Source organism: Halichoerus grypus, chromosome 4, assembly GCF_964656455.1.
Source record: "Halichoerus grypus chromosome 4, mHalGry1.hap1.1, whole genome shotgun sequence".
Classification (NCBI taxonomy): Eukaryota; Metazoa; Chordata; class Mammalia; order Carnivora; family Phocidae; genus Halichoerus; species Halichoerus grypus.
The window spans coordinates 191,552,525-191,575,584 of record NC_135715.1 but is presented as its reverse complement, the minus strand read 5'-3'; the positions used below and the strand labels follow the sequence as shown (position 1 = coordinate 191,575,584).

Genomic DNA, 23,060 nt, shown 5'->3' with positions numbered 1-23,060 from the left:
GGTGAAGATGCTCTCTCAACCCCGGAGCCCCCAGAGCCCAGCAGGAGCTGCACAGGTGCTCTGGGGCCAGGCCCACCGTGCAGGTGCGGCCGACCCAGGTCGCAGAGCAAGCGCCCCAGCCCCCTCCCGGCCCTCGAAGCCAGGGTGTGCCCAGCGCGCGACAGAAGGGGTTTCCAATGATCCAAGTGCTGTGGTGGTTAAAATCGTGTCATCAGCTACCGAGGGCACCAGGCTCCTGTGGAATGGGGTCTGTCCGTTCAGAAACAGCGGCTTCTGTCCATCGGGCAGCTCCACCTCCTGGAACTCTCTAGCTGCAGACGCCTGACACACGAGAAGGACGAAGCCGCGGGCTCTGCCGGGTGAGCTCTCAGGCACCTGGTGCAAGGAGATGTTTGTGGGCCGGTGCTGTGAACCATGTTCGGGTCCCTCGGAGGCCCTGGGCTGCCCCCCACGTTCCCAGGTGCTCTCTGGCATGGGTGGGCACAGTCCCCGGGGACAGCGCCACGGGCCCAAGGCCTCCGATGTCCATGAGTTTGGTGCGTTTTGTGTGGGGCCCTGGTTGGGAGACAAATCAAAAGGTCATTTCCTTCCAGAAGTTGGAACCAACTGTTGAACAGGTTACTGCATTCAGATGCCCCTGTGGGTTTTGGAGACGTGCTCGTACACGCTGTGTAGTCTGATGCTCTATGGTGTTAGCTGTACGTGCCCCACAACGCGCCTGGCACCGTCCCCGCCACGGAGCAGCCCAGACTGATGGCGAGCATGCTTCACGTTCGCCAAGTGTGCTCAGGCCACCCCATCTGTTGTGACAGCTCGCACCTCTCCTGGACACACAGCCCTCCTCCGTGGACAGGCCGCGGCGTGGCCAGTGAGCTGCAGGGGGCAGGGGAGGGCCGTGTCCCTGAGCAGCGCACCGGCAGCCAGCCCTCATGAGGCCTCGGGAAGGGAGTGGGCAGCGTCCCAGGGCTGCTCCCAGGCCCAGGCTCCGTCCCTCCGACTGCTGCGCCCCTGAGCCCCAGCCCCCACAGCCAGGGCGCACTGAGGGGCTCAGGGGACACGATGGTGGTGGTTCCTGAGAGCCGTGTGCTCTCTGGTTTCCTACGGTAAGGGACGCGCCAGGTGCGGACACCGGCCCATCTCTTCTCTGGGAGACGTGCCCGTCCCCCTGGCTCTGAGGGGACAGTGGATGGTCTGCAGCCTTGGGAAGCCCCCAGCCCACCCCCTCTGCCCTCAGGCTGCCCTGCAGGAGGTCAAAGCTGACCCCCAGAAACACCTTACAGAGGTGGTTTGAGAGAGGGTCTGCTGTAAATATTGACATCTGTCTCCGAGACTTTTTTGTTTGTTAAAATTTCATTCTAGAAATAAAATGTGAGGCCAGAGTCCCGTTTTCATTGTGATATCAATGAAGCATGGGGCTCCTGGGTGGGATGATGATGTGGGGGTTCTGGGAGGCTGACGGGATCCTCAGGAGAGCCGCGTTCAGCCCCCCTCTTGTAGGTGAAGAAGCAGAGTCTGTTGAGGGGAGGTGACATTTCTCAGGGCTCCCGAGAACCGGCCCGGAGACCACTCGGCGCCCGGCTGGCTCAGCAGACTTCCTTAGCTTCAGCTGATGATTGCAGCTGCAACCTGCAGGGCCCCAAACCAGGGGGCTAGAACGGGGTGTGCGCGTGCGTCCGCGGCTCGTGCTTGCACATGTCCGACGGGCCCGTGCCCCGCTCACATGCACACGCAGACACGGGGTTTCGCGTTTTGTTTTGATTGGCTGGGCGCAATGCCACACAGCAAGTGTAGACGCCAGGGACTCACTTGGTACTAACTTCCTCTAATGAAGGTTTTAACGGGGCTGTTTTTTTAATTTTGTGAGGGGGATTAGAAACGGAATAGCTCAGCAGTACTTCAGAGCGAGAACTGGGCCCACCACATGTTTGCTGCAAAAGGGCTGCTACAGCGCTTTGTGAACGAGCCAGCGTCTACACAAGGTGTCTGTGTTTTTCACTGAACAAAGGTCTTGGCTACAAGATCCATGCCAAACACATGGCCGAAACCGTTCTTCGGCCCGAAGACAGTTTATGTGACAGGAACTTCATTAAGATAATCAGGAAACCGTCCCTCTGGAAGGGCACAGGCAGGGAAAAGCCTTGGCGGGTGTAGACCGGCCCTGCTGGGAAACTGGGTCCTCCCGCGGGAAGGCAGACGGCGTCTCTGGCTGTGAGCTGAACACAGGGCTCTCGTCCCGGCTTCCGAGCACTCCCCCGTCCTCCTGCCCGCTCCGGCCGTCCCGCCATGGCCGCCGTGGCCGGACCATTAACCCACGCTCCGGCGCGGGCCCTGAGCAGACGGTCTGCTTAGAAGACGTGCACACTTCGTGTTGACAGTCGGAGAACTTCTGTGCGGCGTCCCAGAGGACGCGAGGAAGCGTGTCACAGTGTGAGGCAGGTGTCGTGTGCTCAAGAGTCATCCTGACAGTAGTGAAATGGGCCTGGGCCACATCCCACCACGTGTTTTCTACGTTTTAGTGGAACATACCACGCGCACGTGTTCACATACGGATGTGGCCGCTTGCGCACGACAAGGGTGGTGCGAGTCGGGGCGACGGGCCCTGTGTCCTGAAGATGACATTCACTCTCTGGCTATTGGTGGGAACGTCTGCTGGTCCCTGGTCAGGAGTCACAGGTGGTGTTCCTGTGGCCCCTGAATGGCCCCCTGGGTGCAGACCTGGGTCCCCTGAAGCCACTTGACCAGCCTGGGGCAGACACAGTCCAGAGGCGGCTGCGTGAACTGGGCACAGCCTCGGAAGAGAGAGGAAAGCCGTGCAGGGCTCAGGAGCCAGCGCTGGCCTGTGGCCACCCAGCGTGAGGGTCCAGAGGTGGGCTTCTCGGCTGGCAGAGCGCCCGCGTGTGCCGTTGGGCCTGTCGGTACGGCAGGCCTTCTCGTGCCCGACCTGATCGGAGGGACGCCCGGAGGCTGCTCCGGCGGTGCAGACGTCCTTCTCGGAAGGGCTTGCTGGCGGGGTCCTCGAGCATCGGGCCGTGCGCGTCCCACGCTGCCTGCAGAGATGGGCGGCGGGATCTTAACCTTGTGTGTAGTTGCCATCACTTCACCCCCTGGAACCAGAGGGACTTTCAAGAGGATCACAGTCCGGAATCGTTCTGAGCAGAAAAGCTGTTCATTTTGCTTCTGTTGGCCGACGCTGGTGCTTTATGGAGTGGACTTTACAGACATCAGTATAAAATTTTATTTGCTACCACAAGGCATGGGAGACTGTGGAGGCTCTCGTCCCAGCCCTGCTGCACGGTGGCCCTGGTGTTCCCGCTGACCTGGGTGGGAGGGGACCGTGGGCCGGGCTGGGGGCATGCCGCCATCTCCCCGTGCGAGCCTCTGGACACCCGCTTGACTGACTTGAGTCAGAGGTGAGCAGCGGGACCTGCATGCCATTGGAAGCTGCAGGAACAGGAAGCAGCCCTTTGATGCCGCAGAAACTTGGTCCAACCTGCGGGAGATGGGGAAAGCCGGACTTCCCATGGCCACGAGCAAGTGAGGAGTCCTGCGGAGGTGCATGGCGCGTGGGTGATGACGAGCCGCCTCCCAGCCCACTGCAGGCACACGGCCCAGAGGGAGGAGGGAGACTCTGGAAGTCTGTGGTGATGCATTCAAAATGGAATAAAACAAGTTTAACTGACAAAGTTGTTTAGCTTCTCGTCGTGATACGCTCGCAGAGCACAGAGCGTGCATTTATAGGATATAATCAGCCTGCATGCTCGTGAGTGGTTGTTTCCTGTTAAGAAGTGTTTCTTCTACTTTTCAAGTGGACGAGTTTCCTTGTTTCCCTGGTATCCCTAAACCACTGAACTTCCCAGTGGGTGTTTACACTTGTAACCTGTCTGTTCTCTTAAATTTGATCACCAGCTGTCGCTTTACAGATCCCAGGTGTCAGATTGGCCCAGCGATCACCCTCCCACGCGTGCGTGCGGGTCGTCCAGTCACGTGTGGCTGGTGCTGTGGCCTCGGGTGGGTGGAAGGAGCCCACCAGGGCCCCCTCCGGGCCAGGGCTGCTCAGCGGCTCCCCCGCCTTCTCAGACACACAGCTCTGGGTCCCTGGTACCAGGGGCGGTCGGTGGCTGTGCCGGTCTTGAATCAGGGCCACATAAAGCGAGCATAGGGGTGAGCAGAGCCTCCCCCCTCCAGGAGCAAGACAGGACAGCCAGGGGACAGGGATGGGGGGGAGACCTTTAGCAGCCTGGGCAGCTGGTGCTGTGGGGGTTATAGATTGCCTCGAACGTACCAATGAGTCTACTCAAGAACCCCTGTGCTGTGGCTTCACTGGGCATTTATATTGGGGCTTACCGGTTTGGACATTGAAGATATCAATGAAATGAGCTGTGATCACACTGGGTTGATCTCCCAGCTCCCTCATGGAGCCCTTATCCTGCTGACCTTGAGGGGAGACAGGGCAGGCTGTCAGTGGCCATCCACCCTCCTCCATGGCTCTGTCACCAGCTGACCCCGTGTCCCCTTCTCCTGTCCTTTGCAGGACCGTGGTCATGCCCATCGCGAACGAGTTTGCCCCCGATGTGGTGCTCGTGTCGTCGGGCTTCGACGCTGTGGAGGGCCACCCCACACCCCTCGGCGGCTACAACCTCTCTGCTAAATGTAAGTCGGGTTTGCAGATGGCCCAGGAACAGTCTGGGTTCTGCTGTGTTTATGATCAGGTGTGCTCTGTATTTCAAGCCTCTCCTTTAGTAACAATGGGAGGAAACTCTCCTCGTCATGTCTTACTAAAAACATGACCGCACCAGCTGCCCCAGAGAGCACAGGGCACACAGCGGGCTGGTGTGGACCAGGGCGCGCAGGGTAGCTCTCCTGGGGGCCGTGCTCTGGCAGAGACTCAGAGCCTTTTGACCCGGCCGGAGGCCCAGTGGCCCACGCAGCGACCGGGCAGAGGGCCAGGAGGGAGCAGGGTGCCCAGCACCCCTCCGCGTGGCCAGATTGCTGCCGTCCGAGTTCCGAGCCTTACGGGCTCACCCCAAGATAGCGCAGCTTCAGCCCCAAAGCTCCGCAGTAGAACAGATGCCGCAGTGTAGCCAGGCCAGTGAATCTGGGGCTTCCCAGTGCATCGAAGAGTGACGTTAGCAGTGCACTGTGGTGTGTTAGATGTGCGCTGGATGGTCTGCAAAACCACGTACAGACCTTCATTGAAAGCAACTTTGTTGCTAAAATGTGCTGACCGTCGTGTGAGCTGTAGGCGAGTTGTGATCGCCATAACATAATAATAATAATGAACAAGTTTGAAATATTGTGAGAATTACCAAAATGTGACAGAAAGATGCAGAGTGAGCAAATGCTGTGGGAGAAGGCTGTCCCCAGACGTGCTCGATTGAGGGCGGCCACGGACCTTCCCTCTGCGGAAGGTGCATTCCCGTGAAGCGCAGGACCAGGTGCGCTCGGGGCCCGCGTCACTGTTTCCGTCAGAGACGAAGCCGAGGCTTTGGGAGGTTTCGGTCTCTCCAGGCCCACAGCCGCCAGGAGCGCCGCCCAGCCGTGGGCCCAGTGTGCTGGTGGCAGCTGGTGACGGGGCTGCTGACCAGGGTGGCACGGTTTTGTTCAGCTCTAATCAACGTCAGACGCTTCTGGTGAGGATGGTAATCACCACTACCCGCCAGGCGCTCTCTGCGGACGGGAGGGGATATGGGTGCAGGGGGCACGCTGTGGTTGTCGGTGAAAGCCAGACCCGCCAGACGCGGGGTGTAAGAGTCCAGGAGGGGCCCGCCCTGTGGTGTGTGTGCCCGCGAATGGACACGCACACACATGTGCTCAGCACACCGCTGACCAGAACCCCCGGGCCTCTGGTCCCCAGGCTGCGAGGGCACACCGTGGGGACGAGCTCATGCTCCCCCCTCCACGGTCCCAGCATGCAAGCTGAGGGGCTCCTCCTGGGGTTCCTTCCTTCCCCCAAACGAGATGATTTGCGGCATTATAAAATCAAAGCACCAAAACCATAATTCCTACTCTCAAACAGATCAAAAAGAATCCCAAACTGAAATTCTTCAATGAATTTATTACAATCAGACCTGGCTTCTATTATGTGTTTTGGAGCGCCAGCCCCCTGGGTCTCTGTAATGTGATGTAATGCGTTTCTGGGCGCTTTGATCCGCAGCCAGGCGTCGGCTCCGCGGCTCGCCCTCGTCCTCCGCTTGCATCTCCCGTTTCCTCTTGCAGGTTTCGGGTACCTGACAAAGCAGCTGATGGGCTTGGCTGGCGGCCGGATCGTTCTGGCCCTGGAGGGGGGCCACGACCTCACGGCCATCTGCGATGCCTCGGAAGCATGTGTTTCTGCTTTGCTGGGCAACGAGGTAGGAGGACCAAGGGGCCCGGGGCTGCTCCGTGCACGGGCTCAGGGCCCAGACCTGTTGCAGCTGTGCTCCGGCTCTGGGTTAATGCTCACCCCGTATAGGACTGTTACCCATTGGACAAGGCTCTCTGGTTAGGGCAGAAGGAGGTGAGCAAGAGGACTACCGAGAGCCCTTTTCTCTGTAAATGTGGCTCAGGATCCTGTAGTTTTAAAGGTGCTCACCTTTGCATGTGGTTCGTGTTGAGAATATTCTAATCTCGCTTCCTTCTCTGTGGACAGTCAGTTCTCGGGGAGATTCTCAGGTAAGTTCTGGGGACAGTGTCCCTGTGCCGGTCTTGCAGGCTGGGGCGTGGAGCTCCGGCTCCCTGCTCTGAACCTGTAGGCAATGCCCAGGCTGGGGGCCCTGTGCTGTGTCCCCACTGGGGCCGCAGGACCACGTCAGGGAGATGCTGGCTTGCACAGCTGAGCTCAGAGGGTCCGGACGGGAGAGGGGGTGAAGGGGTCAAGGGAGAGAGTCCCTGGGAGCGTCACATTCCAGAATGACACTGGGCCAGGGCCCCTCCCTCCTGGCTGGTGCTCCCGGTGGGGAGAGCTGCCCAGCTGGGAGTGGACCGGACGTCAGGAGGGGAGGTGCCGCCCTCGACAGGATGCTCTGCAGCTGGCCGAGCCTCTGAAGTTTGTGACACGGAACTTACCTGTAGCTTCCACTTGGATTTTTGGAAATGCGCTCTTCCTGAAATTCTAAGTCCATCCACAGGCCTTTGGATATGGGGTCCCACACCTACCTCCTGGCCCCCTTGAAGGGCGGGTCCCGGCCCCTCACAGCACAGCTTCCTCTTGGTGCTTGCTGTGGCGTGGCCGCCGGGGTCCCAGAAGCAAGTCAGCTGCTGCCGCGGGGAACACAGGCAGGGCCCGGCCTGAGCAGGGAGGTGTCGGGGGCCCACGTGCGGGACGCCTGGAGGCAGCCCTCGCGCTCTGCTCCCGCGCCGTCCCCTGGGACTCACAGCCCCTTCCTCAGGAGACGAAACGGACGTGTGCAGGTCTGCAGCCAGCGAGGACACAGTCCAGCGGGGCAGGCTCCCTGGGTGTCCAGTGGGGGTGCCGCTGTCCCTCTGCTGGTCACCCTCCTGCTGGTCACCACCAAGATTCAAGGGAGCCCGAGTGACAAGGCCCTGAAATGAGGCTGGAGGACACACAGCTCGGGAGGACAGGCCACCCATGGCGCGGGCAGTGCTGGGATACCCGGGCCACTTGTGAGGACCCCTGATGTCCCGTCCAGAAAAAGGCTAGGGAGCAGAGTGGCCTGGAGGGTGGGTGCCGGGGAGGCCAAGGTGGATACTACCTGGTGGGGAGGGCGCCACTCCCACTGCACTGACCCCTGTTACAGGGAGACACCCGAGGCCAGACGGCCCCGAAGCCCCGGGAAAGGGTGATATGATGAGTACCAGCCGCTTCCCCCGAGCAGGGCTGCCCCTGCCTGGCCTAGGAAGGCCCCTGTTGAGGCCCGTCTCACACACCATAGACGCGTCCTGGGGCCCGTCCCTGCAGTGTCTCAGCCTGGAAGCTTGAGCGCCTGTTAGGGTTCCTCCAGGAGGCACGTCTCCGAGAGCTGGTTCAGGCTCACCCCGAGGCTGCCCTCCTAGACCCCCAGCGGGGACATGCAGCAGACGGTGGGGCCAACAAGGCATTTGAGGAGGGCTCTGACGGGAGATACAAAGCGGGGTTCAGGCAGGCCCTCGAAGGCACACATCAAATTTGACTGCGTCCAGTAAGACAGGGTGGAATGATGACGTGTAGACAGGTCTCCAATGGTGGGACGTAGGGCTCTATCCTCAAGCCGTTTGCAGTCAGCATTGCTCCCTTTGACTCGGGTGAGCCCCAGAAGGCCCTCTGTGGACACAGCAGGATGGGGTGCGTGGCCTGTGCCCCTCCAGGCTGAGGGTGGACAGAGCTGACAACATGGTGTTCGCAGGCAGAAGTGAGGTCAGGACCCAGGTCCTGGCATCAGCCATACAAGCACAGGATCACGGGTGAGCGTGGCCTGATTTGGGGTCAGATCCTTGGGCAGCTCTGTGCGTGTCCTGTGCGTGAGCTGGCCTGGCAAGGGGAGGAAGGCCAGGTGTCCCCGGGGAGTGTGGCACCAGGGAGGAAAGCATGGTGTCTCAGTCTTGGGTCCACACACCCAGAGGAGGGCGGTGACCAAGTGGGCACAGTCTTCGAGCAGCAGTCATGGAGGAAACCCCTCTCGGGCCTCCTGGGGCGGTAGCTCGCGGTGGCTGAGCTCAGGGGCTGGAGGAGGAGAGTCAAGATCCTCCGCACCAGGGGTGAGCAGGACCGGCAGTCAGAGGCACCAGGGCCCGGCTCCCCGTGAGGAATTGCTTTGCACCCACATGCCCCGTGGGGTCCGGAGCTCGTGCTCCCTGGCCACCGTTGGGGCGGGCCATGGCCAGCCATGGGGGTGTGGGCGGTGGGCTTCAGGCGGCTCTGCTGTCCCCTGACAGCCTTCTGTCCTGCATGGTGTCCATTTTAAGCTAAGTCCCCAGTAGACCCCAGAGCCCTGTGACATGTCTCCTTCCTGGTCAGGTGGATTGCACTTGACTCTTCTAGAGTAGAACACCAGTCTGTTTTTGAAGTGTCCACATTTCACCCACTCTTTTTTTACATAAAGCAATCTTCTCCCCCCTTTTTTGTTAGAGTTTAAAGGCAATTGAGTAATATATCCAAACCGTCCTGAAGCTTTTTGATTCTTAGAGCTAGTTATTTTAAAATAACAATAAAGAACTTGGCTTTCAGCTCATGCCTGTTCTTGCTTCCTGGGTGTTTGCTTCTCCAACAAGAAAATGTTCTTTTCCTTAAGCACATCAAAGAGCAGGAAGCATTCGTTTTATCAAGGTCTCTTAAAAATCTTTCTGGTGCAAGAAAGCTGGGCCGAGCCCCACTCCTCTGCCCCACAGCCGTTGGGGGCTGGAGCGCGGTGTGTTGGACGGACACTTCGGCACGCACTCCCGGCGGCGTGCTGCCTGGAGCAGGGGGGCGGGGCAGGGCCACCCCTGGGCTCCAGCCATGAGCGGCTGTGGACGTGCTCAGGGACAGCAGGCAGCTGGCAGAGGACGCCGCTGGCATGAGCTGGGAGCTGAAGCTTCAAAGAGTGACCAGGCGGTGGCCCAAGGCCCCCGGAGGCTGACTGTCATGACTGTGGCCGAGGGCACAGAGCCCCCTGGGGCGTGGTCCACAGTGCTGATGCCCCTGGAAGGAGGACGAGGACTGAAATCTGTCCCTGGGGAGCAGCCCTGCTGAGGCCAAGAGGCTGTGGGGGAAGCACTGGCTGGACCGACGGCGCTCGGGGAACAGAGAGGCGGGAGCCAGCTAGCGGGCGCAGTGCCGAGGGGAGGCTGGGCAGGGCCTGGTGGGCACGGGCAGGCGTGCGTGCAGTGGGCGTGGGGTCACACAGCTACACGTGGTCCTCCTGTGACGTCTCCTGTGTCCTCTGGATGGAAGGAGGGGCAGGCGCACCTGCTGTGTGACCTACATGGGCCGGGGACCTGGCTGTGTGACAGCCTGGTGCCGGCCAGAGAAAGGCCCCCAGTGGGGACGGGACAGGTGCCCCTGAGGACGGGGGCCTGGCGCCGCCATCGCTGAAGTTTTCCTGGCCAGCGCAGGTACTCCCAAGCACGTAGAGTTCTATGCGTTCTGACAAGCATGAGCGTGGACCCAAGTTCTGCCGGCGTGTTTTAATAACCCTTCTGTCAGGATGCTGTCATCTGTTGATCCTTCTCACCTAAAGTGTGAGCCCTTTGAAACTATGGAGCAGAAAATGATTTCCATACCTAAAAAGACAGCGGGAGCCCTGAGCAGCTGTTACCGGACCAAGCGTGGTCTGCGTGGGGCAGAGTTTTCTCGTCCTCAACATTGGACAGTCTCTGAGTATTTTCCTGCCCACTTTTGCTAAGGCCAGCTTTTTAAAGACTGAACATGATAAGCCTCATTTCCAGTGTGGTTCTGAAGTCTGCAGACTCAGGTGGGGGTGGACGTGGCATGAAGGTCGCCTTGGGGTCTCCTGTCTGTCACGCTCAGGACAGGACTCTGCCTATAGCCGGCCCATTGTTCCCCCCAGAAGAGCCAGCTCTCAGAGCAGGCCCACAGCCCGAGTGCAATGCTTTGGCATTAAGTGACCTATTTCTCCAGCTGAGCTCCCCTTCCAGATCACAAAGACCCCAAGAGGTCTGGCCCGTGAGGGGTATGGCCACGCGCCCAGCAGGGCCGCCCTCTCTTGTCCCTTAGACCCCTCTACAGTGTGGGTTCCGACTCTCATTTCTCTACTCCCCTCGCCTACACCCCCACTTGACCCTGCCTGTGGGAGAGTCACTGCTGCCTGCCAGGGATGGACCAGATCACCCCTCTGCTCTGCACCAGCCGGACCTGCCCTCCCCTCCAGCACTTTGCCCCCTCCCCCTGCCCGGCCACAGCCTGTCCTGCTCCCCAGGGAGCCGGGGCTTCACCTGTCCTGCTTCTTCCTGCTCTTTGCTCGAAGGTCACCTGCTCAGTGAGGGCCCCTCTGCCCCCTGCATGGACGTAGCAGCCTGCCCACCCGCACCCCGTGTCCCAGGACCTTGTTCGGTGCTTTTCCGTGGCATTCAGCACCTTTGGACATTCTGTTGGGTTTACTCATCCAGGATGGTTTTAGCTGACTGGCGGTCCTTCCCCGGGAAGGAGACACTGTAAGGCTGGGGGATGGGTGTCTGCTTTGTTCACTGACAAACCCCAAGTTTGTAAAACAGGGATTTGCATTTAGTGGGCTGCCCAGAAGATATATATTAAATGAAAGAATAGAATCCCAACTAGTAAGGGGGTAGTATTTTGCGTCATGAAGTTTCTCCCCTTTCCTGGTCCGTTTTTCTTAAGTCGAGCCTAGAAGCAGTCTGTCACGTCCCTGGCCCTGGAGCAGAGCCCAGCGCTGGTTGCTGCATGACTGTGGGGCGAGCTGACCAGGCGCCAGCCTGCAGGGCGTTGTCTGGGGGCTCCTACTCTCAGCCGCATCGCAGCCTCATGCTGACCCCTTCCGCTCTCCCAGTCGTCACTGGACCCCGCGGAAACCAGCCATCACCGCTGCTCACTGTGCTTGCCTTTCTGTCCCTTTACCCCTTTCCTCCTGAGACTCCCCTCGGGCTTCTGAGCACCCTGCCTCCGGGAGGGCACTGTGCCCTAGGTTTGTCGTGGTCTCCCCCGGATTCCACGTAACTGCATGACAGGCAGAGCGGACAAGGTTGCCGGCATGGGGTAAGGACCCTCCTTCCTTGTTTGCCCCTTGTGCAAGCACGCGGTGAGGCCTCCACCCTCCAGCGGCCTTTGCCAGGTGCTAGGGACAGAACGAGCCAGCCCCCATTGCCAGCCCAGCTGCAGCGTTGATGCGTGGGCTGGCCGATCCCCCAGGGTGGCTCGAGACAGGGGAGCTGACAGTGGCAGAGGGTGTTGGGGGGAGGGTGACATAAGACCCCAGAGGGCCAGCTGCCCTGGAGTGTGTGTCCCGCTGGGAGACGGGCCATGGGGAGCCCCCACCCCGGGACGGGGGAGCAGCTGAGCCAGGTGCGCCCCCCTCGCTCTGATGCACCCCTCTGCTTCAGAGTGATAATTTATGGAATGAGTTACGTTCCTAAAACCCTTTTTGTTCTTAAAACGGAACTTCTGACAAATACTAGAGTCTGGGCGGAACAGGCAGGCAGGACGCAGCAGCTCTGATGACCCCGCCCCAGTGGGTGGGGCTTCGTGCCAGGGCGGAGCCTGGGCTCTGCTCCTCACCGCCCTCAACAGAGGACCTGGCTGGGCAGGCCGCTCTCGGGGATCACTGTCCCCGCGAGGGTCCCAGCTGCGGGGGTCAGCAGAGCCGTCTCTGTCCTGCCTGGGACCCAGTGGGTTGTCGCAGCTTGGCGGCTGGGGTGAGCTCCCTGCACCGGGCCTCGGCAACACCTGGCATCCTGACACTTGGGCTCTGCCAGTGGGAGAGGTGAACAGCACCCAGGGCGGGGCGGGTCATTTCGTCGCTGCTGGTGCCGAGCATCTTCCCAGGTGCCTGTTGGCAGCTTAGACTTTCTCTTCTAGTGAAGTTCACGGCTTTGGCCCATGTTTCTCCTAAACCATATTTTTCCTGTTTATTCTTAGAGGAGGAAATTGGATGGATGGGTAGGTGGGTGAAAGGCAAGATGGGCAGATGGGTGGGTGGGCGGATGGACTGATGGACAGTTAGGCGTCTCCTCTTTTTCTGACCCCTGGAGGAGTGAGCGCAGGATCAGAGTAACCTCTTCCTTGACTGCGAGAGTTCTCCTGGGCCGTGGAGATTCGCCCACCTCGGCCGGTTGTCCTCGCCGCACCCGTGCCGCGGGCCCTCTCCTCCTGGCGCACATCTGTGCCTCGGTGGCTCCCTTACCCAGTCGTATCGGAACTTGTCCAGTTGAGCCGTTTCCAAGAACCAGCTTTCAGCTACAGTCGCCTTCCCTTTCCAGAATTTGTTTCTGCCCCTTTTCTGTGTATTTACCTCTTTCCCCAGGAGTGTTCTCTTGCTCCCTTCCTAAACTGAGCACCTACTTGCTCTGACGTCTGCATTAGGCTCAGTACTGGCTGCACCTCGCACGCTGGTACGTGGCATTTTCATTGCTTTTCATTTCTAAGCATTTCCTGCTTTCCGGGGACCCGTGATCGCTGTGCTATTTAATTTCCAGCCTCACGGCCGCATGGTTCTCATTTGTGCCCAGTTTCTGACCGACGCTGTGCTAAGAACAGGTGTGGTGGTATTGTGGGGGGAGCGGTCTGCCTGCGTAGACGTCCACGCACGTTTGAGGGAGCGCGCCTCCTCCGCCCCATCCGCACACCTCTGTCCATCGCCCAGGCTCGCCCGTGGTGCCCTTCACATTTGGTTTTCTCTGCTGACCCCGTCTGCTCCTCCTGAGGAGGACGTGCACCCCCCCTCGCATGGCGCATCTGCTCACCTCCGTTGGCTCTGGCGACGTTCACTTCCTGCGTGTTAAGCAATTTTACCAAATGTGCACAAACTTTAAAGCATCACATCCTTTTGATGAATTGGCATTTTTGTCACCGTGTAGAGCCGTCCTTTACGTCCAGCCACAGTTTTCCGTTTACGCGTGTCGTGCGGGGAGCCCGCCACCTCCTGTCCAGTCGCTTCCTCCATAAACAGCGCGAGGCTGGATTCCAGGATGGGTTTTCTCGATAGTGCACGGCTGCCCGTTAAGTGGACACTGGTCCTTACGGTGGGTTTGGTTGCGCCTTGTTTTCCGTGGCTTTGCTTTTTCCAGACTCGTTTCTGCGTCTCTCTGGTCTGCGTGCTTCCCCCTCTTCTGCCCTGTCCCCACGTGACTGAGGGTCCCCCACATGGCGCCCGTCCCCTCCGCTGGGGGGAAAGGTACATGGCTGCCGGTTGCCAGGGGCGACCCTTACAGGTGTCAGCACATCCCCGTGACGCGGTCAGTGGCCTCTTCCCTCCCCACGCCACCCGGACCCACGTGGGGCCGCAGACCAAACACAGCACGCCCCTTTGGACGTGGCTTTACCGAAAAGTCACTTGCTTGCCCGAGACGGACCCGTGCCGGCCGCTGTCCTGTGTTTACTGGCTCCGTTGGGCAGCCCCCGCCCCGGCCCCTCCCGGGGTGTGTGTGCGGTCCCTGACTGGCCTCTCCCCCTCCTCCTTCCGTCCTTCCTTCCGTCCTTCCTTCCTTCCTTCTTCCCTCCTTCCTTCCGTCCTCCCTTCCGTCCTTCCTCCCTTCCTTCCTTCCTTCCTTCCTTCCTTCCTTCCCTCCTTCCCTCCTTCCCTTCTTCCTTCCTTCCTTCTTCCCTCCTTCCTTCCTTCCTTCGTAGTCACTGACTTGACACCATTACTGTTGTTTAATGTAGTCCCTGCGTCCATGGCCTTTCCTGCATTCGTGTGCATCATCTCCCCTCGCTTCTCCGACCACCACCCAGGACCACGGTGCCTCCAGCACACCCCGTACATTTCCTGGCAGAGGGACACCAGTGTCACCGTCCCGTTTGTTTGCCTTTATTCAAGTTGTGATTTTACCCTTGTTCTTTTTTTTTTTTTTAAGCAGGCTCCACACCCAGCATGGAGCCCAACGTGGGGCTTGAACTCACAACCCTGAGATCATGACCTGAGCTGAGATCAAGGGTCAGACGCCTAACAGACTGAGCCACCCGGGCGCCCCTGCCCTCGTTCTTGAGTGACGGGGCCACAGTTGTGGCCGACAGTCGTGTTCTCTCTGGACGCTCTGAAGCGACCGCACGCCATCTTGCTCTCTGCCGCGCGGGGGCTGGCGGGCTGCGTCCCCCTGCAGACTGTCCTTCTCCGGAGCTCTGCGGCTTCACTCCGGAGCACCTGGGTGTGGGCGTGTCGTGTGACTCTTCCTGCTCGGGTCTCGTCCCCCACCCTCTGGGACACAGACCCTCCCCCTCTGCCCACTCCCCATGTCCCCGGTGCGTCCAGAGTCATTTCTTCGGCTGTCGCTTCCAGGTTACCAGTGTTCTCCTTAGCTGATAGGAGTTTCCTGTTCCTGTTGTTGCATTTTCATTTTTAGAAGTTCTGTTTGGCTCTCTTTCAAATCTTCCAGTTCAGTTCAGTAATCCTACATTTGTCTCTTATTTTTAATACGTACTAAACATACTTTATAGTTTAAAACTGATCATTTCAATAATCAGTCTTTGAGGATCCAAATCTGCATTTTTTTACTAGACTTTTAATTCTGGGTAGCTTTGGACCTAGAGGAAAGTCGCAGAGCTGGCCCCCAAGCTCCCATAGGCCCTCGGACGGTCTCCTCTCGGTGCCATCTGATCGCGGTAGAGCCTTTGTCTCAGCCCGGGAGCCAGCCCTGACCCGGCCCTGCGGGGCCAGACCATGCCCGGATTTCGCTCGCCTTCCCACGACTGCCCTCACCGTGGCAGGGTCCCCATCCTGGACCCCACTGTGCGTCTAGCCGTTCCATGTCCTTACTCTCCTCTGGGCTGTGGCAGCCTCTCAGCCTTCCCTTGGTTGTCGTTTTTGAAATGTTGATAATTTTCAGCAAAGAACACCAGTCAAGTACTTTGTAGACTCTACCTCAGTGTATGTCTTGTTTTTCAAGGTACTCCGCTCCACCTTTGGAGAGGGCGTGTGTACACAAATTATGTGAAGTTCTTCTTGAGGAACACGTGTCTCCTCCTTGTTACTTATTCGGTCATCAGCGCAGACTCCTGGACACTCCACGCTCCGAGTTACGGTCCAGAACCGTGCCGTGGTCTCTTTCCCGCCTGGCCTCGTGTGCGTCCCTTTAGCCCGCCTGCCATTTCCTGAGCGCTCCCTCCATCTCTGGTACTGCAGGACGCGCCAGGCTCTTCTAAAATCTGCCGTGCCCCCCTCGGGGAAGACCGGGAGCCTGGCTCCTTTTCCTGGAGGGTGGTGTTGGAGACGCTGCTGGTCTCTCCGGAGCCCTGACCGCAGTGGCTGACTTCTGTGTGTTATGACGGCTTTGGCTGGGGACTCAAGCATTCTGGAACTGAACTGAAAGCCCGAGGCAGCAGCCTCATGAGGGGGCCCCCGGCTGCTCTGCCAGGCGCCCAGCCCCTCCGCTTACGGCGTGTGAACCAGGCAGGTTCTCAGGGAGACCGCGGCCGGCGCTTCCCTTCCCTGCAGAGCCCAGGCTAAGAGCAAACCTCTCCCCACCAGGTGTCTGCGGGTGCGTCGTCTGCAGGAGCCTGGCTCATCCCTGGGAGGGCTGTGGTCGTGCCCGCGCAGGCCTGCATGGCCCCCAGCCTGTCCCAGGATGTGTGACCACCCCAGGCAGTTCCAGCTTCCTTCTGGAACCCAGCAGATCTCCCCTGGTGGTGTAGGCTTGTCTAATTATTTAAAGTTTTTTAAAATTATTTTTGTGTTTTCATGATGATTTCCCCAAGTGTCTTAGTTGTCATGTTGCAGACGCCCCGGCGTGCCCTGTGGGTCTCTGACTGGCTTATGCTTCCTTATTATCCTCTGCGGTCTGCACCGAAGGGGACACTGGGAGCACAGGGCCCCCCTCGGAGAGACTCCGCTCACTGTCTTCTTTCTTTTACCTTTTCCCCATTTTGTGAAGAAGATCGTCAGTGGATGTTCAGGCATTCTTACTTGTAAGACTACAGACGTGAAAGTGGTATTTCCAAAGGTTCTCATTATTTCCCTCATGCTGTGTGATGGTGTGGATGGTGTCTCAGTGGGTCCCAAGCAGACATCCTTCTGCACCAGCCCGCCCCTGGATGTGGTGTCCGCTCACGCAGGAGCTCACGGATACACCTGACGGTCCCCTGAGAAAATATCTCAAAGAAAATAAATCTACTTTTGTTTAAAAAAAATCATACGGTAAATAGCAAAGCCATGTTTGGCTTTTCCTTCGTCTCTGTCCACAAATACACTCAAGAAACCGACTTTGTCCCGTTGTAATGTAATGTAATGCGCATGGGGACTGACGCCCTGTGCGTTCACTGTGTATTTATGTATTATTTTCTAGCTTGATCCTCTCCCAGAGAAGGTCTTACAGCAAAGACCCAACGCCAACGCGGTCCGGTCCATGGAGAAAGTCATTGAAATCCACAGTGAGTTGCCTGGGCCGCCCGGGGGCATGGGGTGACCCAGGTCACAGAGACTGTCCCGTAGGTGGGTCTGCCCTGTGGTCCCCGGTGCACACGCTGGGTTCCCACCAGCCTTCCTGCTGAGAAGCCCCGTGTGCGAGCAGACACCGAGTGACTAGCTCCGGCCTGGCCCCCCTGCTCGTTCCCCTCACTCTGAGGCCCCCCTCGTCTCTGAGGGTCCCAGGGGAGGCCCCCCAGACCCCCGGCCCATCCCAGGCACCCCTGCCTCAGGGAGGACCGGACTCCACTGGCCGCCTCTCCCAGGGGCCCAGTCTTTGTGAGTTGTGAGCCAGGTGCTCCCTGGCTTCTGGCTCCTGGAAGACGTGCTTTTAAGGGCGCCCGTGAGGAGTCAGGCTTGAGCGGGGGGGAGCCCAGTAACCATGCCTCTCCGCTCAGGCCAGTACTGGCGCTCCCTGCCACGCCTCTGCTCCACGGTGGGGCGCTCGCTGGTAGAGGCCCAGAAGTGCGAGAACGAGGAAGCCGAGACCGTCACCGCCATGGCCTCGCTGTCCGTGGGCGTGAAGCCCGCCGAGAAGAGGTGAGCGTCTCTGCCCCGCCGGCGGGCCCTGCTGCCCACGAGGCCGCCCTCTGCCCACAGCCCGGGCCTCGGCCGTCGTGGGCGGGACGTGGCTTCTCCCCGCAGCCCTGCCTCGTGCGTGGCCAGCCGGGTGGGGGATGGAGGGACGGAGGGACGGAGGGCAGGGGTCCCACCACGGCCACCTCTTGCCTGCATGAAAGGCCCGTGGGGACCGTCGAGGAGCCTTCGCTCCGAGCGGGGCCCCGTCCCGGCCGCCGTCCGGGGGCAGGGGCGGTGGGCGGGTGGCCGGCGGGCGGCACTGCCCTCACCCCGCGGGCTCTGTGTCTCTGTTGTGCCCGGCGCCGCCGCAGACCCGACGAGGAGCCCATGGAGGAGGAGCCGCCGCTGTAGCCTCCCGCGCAGCTGCGGGCCTCTTGTTTGTCTGTCCCGTCTCGAAGCTCCGCCGGCAAAGCTCCTGTTTGTGTGCGGCCTGCCCGCGTCCTCTGACCGCGGCTGGAGCGGCAGGGGGAGGCCTCCGCCCGCCCGGCCCGGCTCCCCGGCGGGCAGCCCTGCGCGGACCGGGACCCACTGGGAGCCGCGCTCTCGGCTCCCTCGACGGAGGCCGCGGAGGAAGGAAGCCTGTGGCGGCTCGCGGCAGAGCTGCCCGCTCCGTGGCCGCGAGGGAAGGAAGACGCAAATCAAAGATCTAATAATACAAAACAGACTCGATGAAAACTGGTGCTTACAGTTGATTATTACCCACAATTCCACAGTCTCCGTGTAAACCACTCAACGCATCCTGTAGCTTCTTTTGTTCAAGAGAACGTTCTCTCGGGCTCCGGCCCGTCCCAGAGCCCAGCGGTGCACCGCGGCGCGTGCGGCGGGGCCTGCGGCGGGGCGGGGGGCCGGGGCGGTGCGTGCGGGGGAAAGCTGGACGCACACCGAAACGGGAGCCTGCGGGAACTGGCTTTGGTTTCTCCAAGCCATCGGAAGATGCGAGTTTGTGCCTTTTTTTTATTGCTCTGATGGATTTTTGTGGCTGGGTTTTCTGACGTCTGAGGAACAATGCCTTAAGAAAAAAATAAACAGCAGGAATTGGTGGGACAGTTTCCTGTGGCTGCGTGCTGGCCCGGGGTGGGGGGGCTCCGGGGGCCGCCGGCCTGCAGGCCCGGGTTCGCTTTAGTGCTGTTTAAGAGAAACGGAGGTAGTTCCAGCAAAGTGGCAAATACTGTTGGGGGTTTTGAAGTCCAACAAATTTTAAATGAATCCAAAGTGTTCTTTTCTCGTACATCCTATAACAATTGAGCATCTCCATTTGGTTGTGAAGCATGTCCTAGGCACACTTCCAGTGTTATGATCGGAATGCTTTTTATTAAAAGCAAGTAGCATGAAGTATTGCTTAAATTTTAGGTATAAATAAATATATATATGTATAATATATATTCCAATGTATTCCAAGCTAAGAAACTTGATTCTTATGAAATCTTGATAAAATATTTATAATGCATTTATAGAAAGAGTATATATATATAATAAATGCAGATCGTAAAGGTCCCTGGCGAATGAATGACTTGTGAATTAGACATCAAGGTGCTTACGGAAAGGGATCTCGTTTGAAACTCACGTATTTTTGAACTCCAGATTGGATAGCTTTCAGATCGCCAACACGTTCGCCGCTGGGCAGCTACCCAGCCGGTGTGTGCTTTCGTTCCGCTCTTTTCGGACAGGACCCCTCCCGCTCCAAGCCTCCGTGCACATATGTACCTAATGAGTTTTTATAGCAAAGGATATAAATTTGTTGTTGATTTTTGTATGAATTTTTCACAAAGAGATCCTGAATAAGCATTGTTTTGTGAATTTTACATTTTTTCTCACCATTTAGCAGTTTCCTGAATGGTAACAATGTCTAAAATTTCTTTCTTTCTAACTTCTTGCTTGTACATTTTTTTTTTTAACTTTTAAAGGTTGTGTTTTTTTATCATTTTCATCCTTGTTCATTTCTGTACAGTGAGCAGTGTTGTGTGGCAGCCGTTTTCGGAAAGTGAGCTCGTGGGAGTCGGGGGACGCGCGGTCTCCACGGCGACGCCAGCAGGGCGTCTGTCCCGGCTCCGTCCCCGCGGCTGCGTCCAGACCGGGGGCTCCTCTTCCCCCCACATCGGCAGTATTACGGGGGTGCTGTGTCCTCCCCTCCGCCGCGCTGTGGGCAGGGTCGCTCGCCAGACACCGCGGGCCGTCAGCACTCACGAAACTCCTGTTTCAACTTCTGACCGCGTTGTCAGGACAGCATTTTAAAATTCAGTTTTCCAAAGACCTTTTAAAGCATGTCAGCAATGCATGGGGCCCGAGTGAGGCCCACGCCTGTTGGGGGTGTCCCCCGCTGCAGCCGCATGGCCGGGGTCCTGGCCAGACGCAGCAGGCCCCGGGTTTTGGCACCTGTGGCTGCGGGGAGTTGAGGGGCCCCTGCTGCCTGGCGAGCCTGCGGGGACAGCACGGATTCCTGCCCCGGGCGGCCAGTCCTCGCTCTTTCTCTCGTTGACAGTAACTGACCGTCACTTTTTACTGGTAACTTATTTTCCAGCACTTGAAGCCACCAATTTCATTCCAAAGCATGTACTGGGTTCAGGCACAGCGCTCCCGTAGGAGGGAACCCCGAGCCGCGTCCCTGAGTTTGGTCCCGTTCACAGGGTAGCTTCTGAAGGAGACGCTGATGCAGCCGGACTTCCGGCCAAACGAATCCAAATTCTTGGATCGGCTCGGTCGTTGGGATGCTGGTGGTCAGGCCCAGGACGGCGGTCCCAGAGCAGGACAGAAAGGTCTCGGGGCCCGTGTGGCTTTCTCCTCCCGCTGACCCCACTTTGCTCGGAAGCCCACCTCGGCGGGAGCGCCGGTGTGTGGGTGCCACGTCGGCCGTCGGGGCCGTCGGGGCGTGAGCGCGGCAGCAGGGCCCGGCCCCTGCACGCCCGTGGGACCCCCTGCCGCCTGCCGGCCGCGGCTCTTAGAGAGGAAGAGGTCATCTCACGCTTTTTACGGTTGACTGGGTGAGGGAGTTCTCTGCGGCGGGCTCCCTCCCGCTCTCCTTCGGGAGACGCCCTCCACGGAGAGGCCTGGCAGGGGAGCGTGCTGCGTTGGTCAGCTCACTCCAGCGCCATAGACGTGCTTAAAGCATTACCGTGTAGCCTTTTCTTTTCTTTGAAGACACACTCAGCCCTTCCCCGCCGCCAGCCGCCAGCGCGGGTGGCGGAGGGCCTGCCCCAGGGTCTGCAGGACCCCACGTCAGGGAGGGCCCTCACCTGCCCTCTCTGGCCCCGGCACCTTTAGCCTTTTTCTTCCTTTGCAAAGGCCTCGGGGGCACTGGCCAGCCAGGGGTCAGCGAGCGAGCACTTTATGTCCCTTCGTGGGAAACCCCACGGCGCCGCCGGGACACGGGGCGCCCGCCCTTTCGGCTCCAGCCGCGCCACGACGTGCCCGAGCCCCACCAGCAGGCGGCCGCCAGCCCCTCGGCCCCGAAGGGCCACTTTGTCAGAGTGTTTCAGTTTTTCTCCACTTCTTTTAAAAATCTGTTTCCAGAGGAAGGACCGCCGGGCGTTGCTCGGACGCAAACGCGGCGCTGGCGGCAGCGTTTCTGGGTTTTACTTTCAATCAGAACATTCCTTCTTTACTGGTCACAGCCATGTGCTCATTCCATTCTTTTTGTAGACTTTTGGGCCCACGTGTTTTACGGGCATTGATACATATATAAATATATATATAAACATATATGAATATATTTTTTTAAGTTCCTACAGCTGGAGGTTGCATGGACTCTATGACCGGCATGTCTTTATATTGTACACAGATTTTGCACGCCAAACTCGGCAGCTTTGGGGAAGAAGAAAAAAATGCCTTTTTTGGTTCCCCTCTCACGATATTTGCAGATACAAAAGATGGGAATTTTTCTGTAAAACCACACGAAACCTTGAAGGCGAGTCGGGGGTGGGGGGGGAACGTTTGCGTCTTCTTGAACTTATTCTTAAGAAATTGTACTTTTTATTGTAAGAAAACTAAAAAGGACTACTTAACACATTTGTCATATTAAGAAGAAAAGTTTATCTAGCACTTGTGACATACCAATAATAGGGTTTATTGTATTTATGTGGAAACAGTGTTGTAGGGAAACAACACAGAAGTCAAGGCGATCTGCCCGGCTCTCTTCAGTTGACTTGGAGGCACTCGTCTCGTTTGTCCCCTCTGCTCTTGCACAGGGCCCGGCGGGCCGGCGGCCAACGACCCCGACGGAGGAGCGGTCCGGCCCGTGGCCCGAAAGCGCCCCTTTCCGCACAGCTGTATTGACTTTCTCGTTGCTTCTAGATGACGCGTGGCTAAGAGTTCACTTGCAGCCGCGCGGCCGTGAGCCAGGGGGAGCGCCGCGGCTCACAGTCCGACTTGGCGTCCGGAGGAGGCCGCGTGTCCCTGGTCACCGAGCCGCGCTCCTTCCCCACGCAGCTCGCGGCCAAGTCCGACGGGATTGAGCGTCTCCGAGTGGAAGAAGAAGAAAGCGGACAGTTTGTTTGTTTGGGTTCTCGGTGTGTGTACCCCACGGTGGAGGCGCCGTTCTCCAGTTTATGAGACGTATATATAATATATATAAGGGGGCTGACCCTGTTCACCCAAGAGCTTCTCGCAGACGGGTCGCGGTGCCGTGGCCCCCGTGGCACCTGAGCACGCTCCACGTGGGGTCCGCCGCGGTGGCAGCCACCTGTTTCTTCTGTAATGTAATCCGTTCTCTGATCGTCTGGACCTTCCAACGGTTCTTTCTTTTGCTCAGTGGAGTTGGAGATTTTGTTCTTGGTTTTCTCATTCTCGTTTTGTTCTGTGTGGGCGGGTTTTCCCCGACAACGGTGTCCTCCTCTGACGGCCGACTCCATCCCACTTGCCCGGAGTCCAGCGTTTTGTACCTCATCAGACAGCTTGTCGCTCTTGTGGTGTAAATAAAACAGCATCTCTGGTTACTGCCGTGTGCCCGCGTCCTCGCTGCCTCTCGCCGGGGCCCCCACCCCGGGCCCCCCTGTCGCGGGCCAGGACTCGCTTGAACCCACACATGTGGCCCCCCGGGCCCAGGCCCACGGTGCACCTGGCACCCTCTGCCCACACCAGTGGGTCCCGTGGGCAACTCCTCACTAAATGTCCTTGCACCATCTTCTTCCCCAAAACACTCGCAGCCGCCCCCGAGGGAGCGAGTCTGCAAACCCCCCTCGGCCGCCCGGCCCCCAGCAGCACACTGCCACCCCCGAGTGACTGCCCCACGCCCCCAGCGAAGGCCGCACCCCTCCCGGGCCCCCACGTTCAGTGACTGATCCGTTGGCATGGGGGTGCGGGGGCCGGCTGGGACCATTCTCTCCCCTCCCCGTGGGTCCTGGCCTGCTTCACAGCTGGGCTTCTCCCTCTGCCCGGCCATCTCCTTCATAAACATGGTGCACAGCAACGTGGGGTCTCCGGCGGTCACCGGCCTACTTGCTGTGGGCAGGAGCCCGGGTGCGGCTCAGCGGGACGCCTCTGGCTCAGGGTCCTTCCCCAGGCGCC

The 23,060-nt window shown here is 59.1% G+C and overlaps 1 protein-coding gene across 13 annotated transcripts in view; it reads left to right on the top strand.

Annotated features, from left to right (window-relative positions):
* The window catches only part of HDAC4 (histone deacetylase 4), a 296,598-nt gene extending 274,109 nt beyond the window's left edge, over positions 1 to 22,489 (top strand). For all 13 annotated transcript variants that reach the window (XM_078071547.1, XM_078071544.1, XM_078071554.1 and 10 more), the window contains 5 exons: positions 4,532 to 4,650; positions 6,217 to 6,350; positions 16,864 to 16,948; positions 17,381 to 17,522; positions 17,873 to 22,489. In XM_078071547.1, coding sequence (XP_077927673.1) covers positions 4,532 to 4,650; positions 6,217 to 6,350; positions 16,864 to 16,948; positions 17,381 to 17,522; positions 17,873 to 17,912 — 520 coding nt within the window. In that variant the 3' untranslated portion in view covers positions 17,913 to 22,489. The remainder of the gene's footprint in view (positions 1 to 4,531; positions 4,651 to 6,216; positions 6,351 to 16,863; positions 16,949 to 17,380; positions 17,523 to 17,872) is intronic.
* The last annotated feature ends 571 nt before the right edge of the window (positions 22,490 to 23,060 follow it).